Source organism: Ochotona princeps, chromosome 18 (genome assembly GCF_030435755.1).
Source record: "Ochotona princeps isolate mOchPri1 chromosome 18, mOchPri1.hap1, whole genome shotgun sequence".
Classification (NCBI taxonomy): domain Eukaryota; kingdom Metazoa; phylum Chordata; class Mammalia; order Lagomorpha; family Ochotonidae; genus Ochotona; species Ochotona princeps.
In genome coordinates, this window is record NC_080849.1 from 43688894 (window position 1) to 43700793 (window position 11900).

Sequence of the window (11900 nt, forward strand, 5' to 3'; positions counted from 1 at the left end):
TTCTTGCTTTGCTCCGGCCATCTGGGGAGTGAACCAGCTGATAAAAGATGTGGTTCTGTTACTCCCACATTTTCTGTCACTCTACCTTTCAGATAAATAACATAAGTATTTTTTTGAAGTATTCACTTTGGTGTAGGAAATTGAATTCATGTGTAGATTTTCAGAAAGCACATCATTTTTCCTGAAATTTTGAAACTTTTTAATCCCTGCATACACACACACACAAGCACACATACTATAGCTTTTATTTTGAGGCTTTCTTTTGACACCTATGTGAAGGGCATAATTGTGTATAAGGACTTAAGTCAGTCTGTTAATAGAGCATGGGTATAACACTGGGGAGTGTTTAGACATCCAGTATGACAATGAGGGAATGTAAGAAAGGCAGTCTTTGGTGCATGAAATTTATGATGCTTTTTCCCACCTTGACCAGGATTATAACCAAAACAGATGTGTGAGAGGTGACAGAGAGAGCCGTTGGTCTCACTAAGAATCCCCTGCTTTCTGCATCTCTGTTTCAGAAGACCAAGAGGTGACTTACGAAACTGAGTATTTCTGGGGACAGTACGAGTATTTGCATGAATTTCCATATATATCCAGATGGGACTGGAAGCAGCTATTCAATTCTGTGAATCTCACTGGACAATATGGATTTACCGGATTATTCCAGTCTTCATACCCTTTGGTTGTCAGTGTCTGGAAAATGTGTCAAAGGAAAATATGATAAAATGGCAGATCGGATTTATTAATCCTAAAGGAAAAAAATATATATATATACACTATTTTTTAGTATAATTATGCATATGTTAGAACTATTTCTTCAAAACCACCTTTTTATTACTTTTGTGTGAATGTATTTAACAAGATGTTTTGTCTTTTGTGTAAGGAAGCTCCTAGTGGCTGGATATTTAATTGTAAATATATGAGGAAACTCTGGAGAATTCAGGATTAAAAATAGACAAAGCACAGGTATAAAGGAATTCGAACATTAAACTATATTCAAAAAATATTAAATTGATTAGTGAACTTGTGACCAAAGTAGCATTTCAAATTTCTAAAAGATATATCCTGTGTGTATGTATATATATAAATACGCAGCAGCAACAATTTTTATAAGTATTGTCTGACTTTATTAATACTAGATTATATAGTCTCAGCCTTAATTCTACATTTACATTCTTTTGTAATTTTTTATTACTATTTTTAAGGGATTAAAGAAAGCATACTCTGATATTAACGCAATAACAATCTGGTCGAAAGTTGCTGCAAGACTCTGCATTGTGTATTGAAGCTAATGTGTGTCAGTACTGGCGTTTGTGTAAGTCCAAGATTGTTGGTCTGTGAAGTTATTTTGTAAGAAAATACTTTTAGTACAATTTTGTGTCCCAGGAAGTGTGTGTGTTTTTTAATCCTTTCTGAATATGCAGTGAGGTTAATAAACAGGCTGGTTTTCTTCCCTACTGCTTTTTTTTTTTTTAAGATTTATTCATTTTGGGCCCGGCGGCGTGGCCTAGCGGCTGAGGTCCTCGCCTTAAAAGCCCCGGGATCCCATATGGGCGCCGGTTCTAATCCCGGCAGCTCCACTTTCCATCCAGCTCCCTGCTTGTGGCCTGGGAAAGCAGTTGAGGACGGCCCAATGCATTGGGACACTGCACCCGCGTGGGAGACCTGGAATAGGTTGCAGGTTCCCGGCTTCGGATCGGCGCGCATCGGCCCCTTGCTGCTCAGTTGGGGAGTGAATCATCAGACGGAAGATCTTCCTCTCTGTCTTTCCTCCTCTCTGTATATCTGGCTGTAAAACAGAGGAGGAGAGACAGAGAGGAAGATCTTCCGTCCGATGATTCACTCCCCAAGTGAGCCTCAATGGGCTGGTGCTGCGCCGATCCGAAGCCGGGAACCTGGAACCTCTTCCGGGTCTCCCACGCGGGTGCAGGGTCGCAAATCCTTGGGCCGTCCTCGACTGCTTTCCCAGGCCACAAGCAGGAAACTGGATGGGAAGTGGAGCAGCTGGGGCACCAACCAGCGCCCCATATATAAAGATGTGGGATGTTTAGGAGTAAATGAAATCTTCGCTCTGAAACTAATCAATGGGACTGTGGACTTCTGAAAAAGGTATTTTCTGTCATCCCCAGACACCCCTCCTTTTCTTTCCATTTCTGCCATGTGAGGATTCAGTGACAAGGTGTCCGTCTATAAGCCACAAAAAGCCCTCTTCAGAACCTGAACATCCTGGCACTTGATCTCATGCTCCCAGAACTGGGAAAGAAATTTGTTTAAGCTGACCAGTCTGTGCTGCTTTGTTACAGCATTATGAGCTCATTTAAGAAAGGATTTACTTGATGCGAAAGGAAGCAGTGAATAATCAGAGGAAAAAACAAACCATGAGATCCATTCATAATATAAACAGAAAGGCAGGACTCAGGTTCAGCTATATCAAGCAGTGGCATTAAATGAGGATACAAGTCTGAAGACAAAGTTTTGGGGCCAGCAGTGACACAGCTGGTAAAGTCATTTTCTGTTGTTTTGTTGTTGTTGTTGTTGTTGTTGTTGTTTAAGGACTGACTGATTTTTATCAGAAAGACAGATATACAGAGAAAAGGAAAGATAGAGAAGATCTACCCACTGGTTCACTCCCCAAGCAGCCTCAGTGCTGGAGCTGAGCCGGGCTGGAGCCAGGAGCCTCTTCCTGGTCTCCCACGCGGGTGCAGGATCCCAAGACTTTGGGCCATATTCAATTGTTTTCCCATGCCACAAACAAGAAGCTGAATGGGAAACAGGGCCACCAGGATACAAACTGGCACCCACGTTGGATCCCAACGCGTGCAAGGCAAGAACTTCAGCCTCTAGGCTACCGCACTGGGTCCCTTCTGTGATTCTTTCATCCTGTATGGCACCAGTTAATATCACAGCTGCCCCAATTTCAGTACAGCTCCCTGCTGATGACCTGGTAAAGCAATAGTGGATGGTCTAAATCCCTGGGCCCTGCACCCGTGTGAGAGATCTGAAAGAAGCTCCTGGCTTGTTCTTGCCTAGCCAAAGTCAGTGCAGCCGTTTGGGGAGTAAACCAGCAGATTAAAGATCTCTGTGAGTGTGTGTGTGTGTAACTGCCTTTCAAGTAAATAAAGAAATCTAACATAAAGACAGAATTTGTATAGAATACAACTATGTATTTTCTGTAGAAGACATACTTCTACAGTTGTTTGAATGGGTTAATTCACCCATGTGGGAGACCAAGATAAAGTTCCTGTCTTCTGGCTTTTGCCTGGCCCAACCCTGTCCCTTGTGGCAATTCAAGGAGTGAACATCATCTCCATGAGTCACTGTGCCTTTATAATAAATAAGAATAGATCTTTTTCATAAGATACTTCCATAGGCTCAGGGATTTCCCCATCCACCCTCCTCATCCTTCCCACACACACACACTGTTTCCTTCCATATTATTACAGTAGTATAGTCCTTCAGCAAATGTCACAAGTCCATCATTCTGCTATTTAAGTGTATCATGACATTGTGGATATGATAGAAAGTCCAGCATCTATTGTCAAGATATATGTATGCATATATATGTTATTTTAATAATCTTTACATAGTTGATTAGGGCACAAAGGGTCAGGGGCTACAAGAAAGTGGGTAACTGTATCTGGGGTAAAGGGGGAGATAAAGGGAGAAGCCCCACCCAGCCTCCCACCCATCCCAGGGTCCCCGGGATGGGGCATGCTCCAAGGGCACTGCTAAAGTGGTTTTGAGAGTTCAGCGGTTCTGAATTGCTGCCAATCTTGCCATTCCAAGCACAGTGAAATCGCTGCAGAAATCACTGGTTGTCATAGTCCAACTTAGTCTCCATTTGCCCAGATTTTCACTGCCAGCACGTGGCTGGGGTAGTTCACTGGTTTGTTCTGTCCTCTGTTGTGGTACCAGGTGTCCTCTGCAGATTCTGATGGACTGCCATATCCTCCATGTGCACCTGGATATGGTGTCCATTGTTCCGTCCGAGCCTCTGAGGAGGCTCAGCTTTGACACTTGAACTCCTGGGCAGACCATGGAACCTGCAGCTTTCTTCATGGTTGGGGTTCTGAGTTCAGCAGTTCAGTTGGAGGGATCCCCAAACAAACTTAGTCTGAGGTGATCCCAGACCTGATTCTTGTGTGTGCATGCCATTACAGGGTCTGGCACAGTCTGTTGCCCCAGTCAGTTTATGCATACTTTGGTGGTTGCAATTGCTGGGTCAGTTGTTTCCAGCTCTTCTACACACACTCAGCTCTCCTGCAAACCAGTGGGAGCTGCTACCTAGTCAGAGCAAACTGCAGTAACCCCCACCAGGTCCAGTCCATCCCACAACTCGTTCAGCTCTCATGTGTCAATGGGCATTGAAGCCTAGTTCAACCCAACCAGCCACACTATCCAGCCCACACACATGCTATGGGTGCCTTTCTGTCTAGCCATGCCTACCCCAATCCTAGGTTTCATGCTCTGCAGTGGCAGTGGTAACACAAGAGGGCGTTACCCACTATTTCCCTCCTGGGCCCCCTCCTAGATCATGTACTCTCCACGTGATTCTGCAGTTGAACTTGACAGAATTAACCCCCATGTTAGCATCTGCCAGCTGATGATGCAGCAACCCAACCAACCCTCAACCACTCTGATTTATGCTTGCTCCAGTAGAAACAGTCAGCCCAGCTTGACTTTTTCATGATCTAGCTCACATGAGGCCCACAGGTGTTGCAGCCCTGCCTGGTCTGGTCAACCCTCATCCAACTCATGCTTTCCAGTAGGAGTGGTGTTCAGCAGGGTAGCCCTCAACATCCCCGCTACCAGTTTTGTACCTTCCCCCTGGTCTCACATGTGCTGGTTGAGTGCTGCAGCCCAGTCTTGCATGCCTGCCTCACCTCGGCATTTGCCAGTGGGTGCTTAGCCTGGCCCAGCCCACCCCCAATTCCAGCTCACACTGATGAGAGTTACAGCCTAGCCCAACCCTTATGTGTACTGGTATGTACTGCAGCCGAACCCAGCCTGACCCACACTCTGTGCTGGTGCTCGGATTCATCAACGGCTGATGTGAACTGGTTCAGCCTGGTCCGCCCCCGGCCTGCGCCAAATGTATGCCAGTGGGGACCATTCCCTGGCCTGGTCTGGGCTGCTCCCTGTCATGGTTCTTGCACTCACCTGCAGGGACTGTGTCCTGACAGGAGTTTCCCAGGCTCCTCCATCAGAACCTCTCCCAATGTCAGATCTCACGCGCACCAGTGGGTCCATGGGCCAGCCCTTCTTAGTCCGCCTCTGGTCTTAGCACAAACAGTGGTCTTCCCTGACTGACCTTCAGCCCATTCCAGTTCCTACTGTTGGATGTTTCAGCCCAGTCAATGCTCGTCCATACCCAGACACTGCTCATAAACAGCTCAGTAGGGGCAGAGACCTAGCCTAGCCCATCCTACACCTACCCTGGTCCTCCAGAGCATCAATTTTTGCTAGAATCTAACCTGGTTTGGTGCGTCCAGTCCCAGTCCACACTTGTGCTGAGGGACACCACAGCCATATCCAGACCAGAATGCAGCTCCCACTCCAGCCCCTGCACTCATGACATTGTAGTTGTAGACATGATAGAAAGTCCATCATCCTATTGTCAAGATATATTTTTAAAGATATTTATAATACACCACTGAACAACATTCTTCTCAAGTGTATATGGAACATGCTTCAAGATAGCACTATTCAAGGCCATAATCAACTTCCAACACATTGAAATGGATGGAAATAATACAGAATGTTATTTGATCACAATGAAACAAAATTTGAAATCAGTGATAAAAAATTGGGAGACATGGAAATGAACATAATCTTAGAAACCCAACAGATCATAAAATTAACTGAAATTTAAAAAAAAAGACTTTTAAATCAAGAGAAATCAAGAATATGAAAATATAGCATCCCAAACAGGATATGGGGGTAAATGCTGCTTGGAGTTTAATTTATAGCTAAGAAAGAAAAAAAGAGGGCCTAGCGGTCTGGCCTGGCGGCTGAAGTCCTCGCCTTGAGAGCCCCGGGGTCCCATTTGGGCGCCGGTTCTAATCCCGGCAGCTCCACTTCCCATCCAGCTCCCTGCTTGTGGCCTGGGAAAGCAGTCGAGGACGGCCCAAGGCTTTGGGACCCTGCACCCGCGTGGGAGACCCGGAAGAGGTTGCAGGTTCCCTGCTTCGGATCGGCGCGCACCGGTCCGTTGCGGCTCACTTGGGGAGTGAATCATCGGACGGAAGATCTTCCTCTCTGTCTCTCCTCCTCTATGTATTTCTGACTGTAATAAAATAAATAAATCTTTAAAAAAAAAAAAAAGAAAGAAAAAAAGAATCTTAATACTTACACTTGCACCTGAAGATACCAAAAAAAGGAAGCTGTAGGAAATGTAGGTTGGAGGAAGAAAAATATTCACAGTGAAGATTAATAGCGTGCCACACAAAAGCTCAACACAGTACAGTTCTTTGAAGAATTCAAAACTGACAAACTTAGCTATGTTGATCAAGAAAAAAAATAGTAGAAGAGAAGTTATGTTGAATCAGAAAGTGATATTCTGATTTACATAAGTGAAATGGAAAAAAATGAATACTTTGAACAAATTGCATGTGAACAAGTTAGATGATGTATATGAAATGGACCATTTCCTAGAAAGACGACTACAGCGGACACAGACAACCTGAATAGACTTCAAACATTAAGAGACTGAACCGAGAGTCACGGCTGCTCACACAGAGGGCCAGTGTCGGTATTCCTTGCGGTTGAGTCACCACCTGGGATGCCCATGCTGGAGTCCTTGGATTTGAGTTGTGACTCTTCTGATCCAGTTTCCTGCCAGTGCACAGCCTGGTAGCCCAGAGATGATGCCTGAAGTACTTGGATCCCTGCCACCCACATGGGATAGCTGGATTGTGTCCCTGGCTTCAGCCTGACCCAGCTTTGAATACTACAGGCATTTGGAGAATGAATGGATGTAGATTGCACCCTGTTTCGGTTTCTCTGTGTGTCCCACTGTGTCTCTCCTCACAGAAAGCAAAGGGGGGGTGCACTGTTTGGCCTAACACTTAAGATACAGGTTAAGATGTTCATATTGGAGGGCCTGATGTGGTAGCCTAGTGGCTAGGGTCTTCGCCTTGCATGTGCCAGGATCCCATATGGGCACCGGTTTGTGTCCCAGCAGCCCCACTTCCCATCCGGCTCCCTGCTTGTGGCCTGGGAGGGCAGCTGAGGATGGCCCAAAGCCTTGGGATAGAATAGTGAAAAGCAGTAAGGATGGCCCAAAGCCTTGGGACCCAGCATCCACAGCAGGAGACCCAGAAACTCCTGGCTTGTGGCTTCAGATCGTCTTGGTTCATTATATTTTAAGTTTGTTTAGCTCGGCCGTTGTGGCCACTTGGGGAGTGAACCAGCAGATGGAAGATTTTTCTGTCTCCTCTTTGTAAATCTGACTTTCCAATGAAAATAAATAAATCTTGAAAAATAAATAAAAGCAATTGTGATCAATCAGTGGGCTTAGTATGTTCATAATCCCTGGCTCATCTTTCTGGCAGGTGGTTTAGTCTCATGGATAACCATATGCAAAAGAATCAAGTTTCAGGTTGGGTGCCAGCATCTCATATTAGAATGCTTGTGTTGGCTGTCCCGCTCTGACCCCTGACCTCAGCTTCCTGCTGATGCAAACCTTGGCAGTGAGTGGTGATGGTTCAAGCCACTGCTTTCCAGGCAGCCCTGAGGGAGGCCAGCACTGAGCTCCTGGCTCCTTGCTCCTGCCTTTGTTCCTATATAGGAGTTTTTGTGGGTATTTGGGGAATTCTGTCTTTCTCTGCCTCAAAAAAAAAAAAAGTTACTTGGATTTTTGAGTCACACTATGTGCAAAAAAAAAGAAATTTCAAAATGAGTAAAAGACCTAAATATTAAAACAAAAACTACCACTTCTTGGAAGAAAACATGGAAAATGTCTTCATGATCTTGGGCTTGATGGAAGATTCTTAGGTATAGGAGTAAAAGAATTAACAAAAGGAGGCTGGCTTTATGGCGCATCTGGAAGGCTGCTGCCTGCACCCCATGTGGGCACAGGTGCCCCACTGATAACCCAGCTCCATGCTAATGGCCTGGGAAAAGCAGAGGAAGATGGTCCAAGTGCCTGGGTCCCTGTCACCCACTTGGGAGTCCTGAATTAACCTCCTGCTTTCTGGCATCAACCTAGCCCATCAGCTGCCATTACAACCAGCTGGGGAGTGACCCAACAGACAGAAGATTCTCCTCTCATCTCTCTGTCCCGCCTTCTCTCCTTCCCTCCATCTCTCTTTCCCCTCTCTGGATTTGAAATAAATAAAATGTTGGGGGATTAAGAGTGAATCATCAGATGAAAGAGTCTCTCCCTCTCTCTGAAACTCTTGCAAATAAATAACTAAATCTTTTGGAACATTTTTAAAGACTAAAGGGAAAATGCCAAAGCAGAAGCTACTTAAGATGGAAGGAAATTTGTTTAGCTCGGCTTAGGAAGTTTAAAGTGCAGGTGGCATTACCTATGCCCTAGCTCTGGCCAGGGGCCCTTGGTGAATGGCAGAGTGGCGCATGTGGCTAGCCAGGAAGAGCGAGAAGGGGCATTGCGTGTGTTTCTTACTAATAAGCCCTCTCAGGAGGAGTACCAAGGGCTCATGTGCCAAATACCTTACAGGGCCGGTGCTAAGCTGCTGCTTTGGACACCAGCAGCCCCATACTGCAGCACCAATTTGATGCCTAACTACTCCACTTCCAGTCCTGCTCTCACCCCCAGGGGGAGATGTGGATGGAGTCCCTGACTCCTGGTTCAGCCTGACCCATCCCTAACAGTTGTGGCCATGTGGGGCATGAGCCAGCAGACTGAAGAGCTTTCTCTTTGTGTCTTCCTCTGAAGTATGTCACCTGTGCCTCTTGAGTCATCTGCTGCTGCTTTCCTAGGCACATTAGCAGGGAGCTGGATCAGAAGTTTAGCAGCTGGGCCTCAAACTGGCGCCAGTATGGGATGTCAGCACCACAGGTGGAGGCTTAAGCTACCATGCCGTGGTACCAGCCCCACAGCTATTTTTTAAATGAAAAAGAAACGTAGCAACTGTTTTAGAATATTTTAGAGAAAGAAGGAAAAATTCATGCTTAATACAGATGCATATTAATAGGACTGAGTATTTCAAAGCAATCGAAAGAATTTTCAGAGTTGGAATAAAAGTCCACCAGATTCCAGAGATATCTCAATAAACGTAAAATAAAAATAAAGGGCAGGCATTTGGTGCAGCAGCTAAGATGCTGGAAGGCTCCATATTGGAGTACCTGCATTCGGGTGTCCCCTGCTCTGCAGTTGCAGCTTCCTGCTGGTCAAATGATGCCTTGAGTAGTTGGATCTGTGCTGTCTGTGACTGACTGCTCAGTCAAGATGACATGGTTTGTGTTTTTTATATGTTAACACAACGTTAAAGCACCACTTTTTAAAAAAATCCATCTATTTATTTCAAAAGTAGGATTACAGCGAGAGAGGGAGAGACACAGAGAGGGATCTTGTATCTGTCGGTTCGCTCTCCGAGAGGCTGCCACAGCCAGAGCTGAACCAGGCAGAGGCCAGGATCGAGGCGCTTCCTACTGGTCTGCGCTGTGGGTAGCAGAGCCCAAACACTTGGCCCCTCTTCTGTAAAACACCGCTATGGATAGGAAGTTTGAAAGTGGGCGTACCTGCTCACGCGCGAGTCATGAATGCTCTAACTTGGTGCTGAGCTCAGTCCGGCTTTCCCGTGTTGGCTCAGTGTGCTTCCCAGCAGCAATATTAGGCCATCGTCTGAGCAAAGCTGTGCTCCTAGGCCAAGACTGCTCTAAAAATTTTAAAGTATCTTAAATATTTAGAACCCCAATCTGATGAAATTATTCCTCCTGACTCAGCCGTTAAGAAGATGTGGTGTATGTATTTTGTGTAAGAATGGCAGTTGAAAGATTGAAAAAGATTTTCTCTGTGGTTCTTATCTGTAACAGTCGACAAAGCAGAGACATGACAACACCAGGCTCTTAATTCCAGCAATTTCAAAGCACAGCTCATGAGCATGGCAGTCCGAGGCGATGGGCGTCTGCAACCTTATTTGGCCTCTGGCTTCCCCACTCGTTAGGGAGGGGAGCGCTCTGGCCACGGATCACATGCCTTGGCCCAGAGAGAGGCTGACTATTTTGTTCTCTGACCAGGCCCTGCAGTGGGGTGGAGAAGGCTGAAAATAATCATTTCCTGGCCCCTGGAGGCGGGAGGGTCTCTCAGCCCGGGTCCACTTAAAAGGGACCAAGAGAAACAAGGTCCCTGGAGGTGGGTTCTACCAGTGAGCGACATTGGATATGCTGTGAGTGGAGCTGATGAAAGCCCAAGGAAAACTTCACAGTTTAGACTTCTTTGAGCTGTATTTTTATTTGTGAAAAGATAAAACTGAAGTGTGATCTTCGGTTCAAAGTCTGAATGTTCAGCTTGTTTCCAACTTTGCATCCTGGCTCCCACCACCACCACCACCACCCCCACACACATGCACGCGCTCCAAGTGGCATGTCTCTGCCACCACACTGTGTGTGCGTTAGCTTGGTCAGCTATCTTATAAAACTCACGAGCTTTCTCTCCTTCATTCCACCAATAGTGGTAAGCAAGTGTTGTGTACCAGGCATGGCACCAGCTACAGGGATAACATCCGAATAAAGAAGAAAATGCATTTTTCCTTCAACATGCCTTCATTCAGAAGGAATGGGAGGCCCTGCAGGTCACGGGAGACAGGACTGGGGTAGTGTTGCTCACTGGGAGGAACCGTAGGGAGCTGTGGGCGCTGGTTGCACAGCTGTGTGCAGTTTATGACCTATGTGCTTTTTGGTAAGAACATCTCACTTTGGCAAAATTCACAGTTGAAAACCACAGTCCTTTGCAACTAATGAGGCCGACCAGCTCTGCGTCTTCACTGCGGCCTGGTGTGCGGTGGCCGCCGACAGCAGCCTGCCCGGTAGTGCACAAGCCCTAGGACTTGGATGGCCTGCCCTCAGGGCCCCCGGAGACAGACTGGTACGGTGGACGCGCATGCCTTGGGCCTCATGCTGTTCCTGCTCCAGGCTGCTGACAAGGATTCCAGGTACCTTTGGAAAGCCACCCCCCCCCCCGCCCCCGCTGGCCAGGGTTCACATTGACCAAGGTGTCATGTCTGTTTGCATCAAGCTACAAAACAAGGAAAATGCAGTTGAGACTCTACACAGCTCTGTTGGTTGACAAAGTCCACCTTAGTGCATCCACAGACCCAGGGACACACCGCAAAACTTAGCCAGGAGAACTGTCCAGCCTGTTCTGACAAGGTTCCGGGTGCATCTGGACATGCTGTTCACTGCACAGGCATCAGCAGCTGAGGAGGCCCAGTCCTGATCCATATGCTCCAAGGTCGGGCTATACATCCTGTGTTTTTTCCCTGTTGCTGGGGTCCAGTCTGGGAGTCCTCCTTGTCCTGACAGACCCACTGGATGACCATCAAATGCACACAGAAGGCAAGACTGGACCAGAGGAGAACCCTGGCCCAGAGAACTCAGTGCAGGTCTCCCTTGGAGGTGGCTGGAACCCAGCGTCCTCACTGCTGCCTGCCAGCGTCCTCACTCAGTTGGGAGACAGAGCCATCCTGCCAGCTCTGTTATTCTGATGCAGGCTGTGGACATCTTTATTGCTAAACCAAACACCATTCCTGCAAATATGTGTCTTTTAAAAAACCTTTTTGGGGCCCAGCACAGTGGCGTAGCGGCTAAAGTCCTCACCTTGAACATGCTAGGATCCCATTTGGGCGCTGGTTCTAATCCTGGTGGCCCCGCTTCCCATCCAGCTCCCTACTTGTTGTCTGGGAAAGCAGTCGAGGATGGCCCAAAGCCTT

General features: G+C 46.9%; 1 protein-coding gene and 1 non-coding gene across 5 annotated transcripts in view; both read left to right on the forward strand.

Annotated features, from left to right (window-relative positions):
- Window positions 1–11303, forward strand: part of SMCHD1 (structural maintenance of chromosomes flexible hinge domain containing 1) — a 140872-nt gene extending 129569 nt beyond the window's left edge. The window contains exon 48 of one of the 4 annotated variants that reach the window (XM_058677105.1): window positions 434–1456. In XM_058677105.1, the coding sequence (XP_058533088.1) occupies window positions 434–458 (25 nt within the window). In that variant the 3' untranslated portion in view covers window positions 459–1456. Of the gene's footprint in view, window positions 1–433; window positions 1457–10902 lie in introns of those variants that run through there. The other 3 variants (XM_058677106.1, XM_058677103.1, XM_058677104.1) reach the window with 3 other exon arrangements.
- Window positions 10920–11054, forward strand: LOC118758132 (small nucleolar RNA SNORA70). The gene has a single exon (XR_004995555.2). It is a non-coding gene; the product is annotated as a small nucleolar RNA SNORA70 (small nucleolar RNA).
- Window positions 11304–11900: the final 597 nt, after the last annotated feature.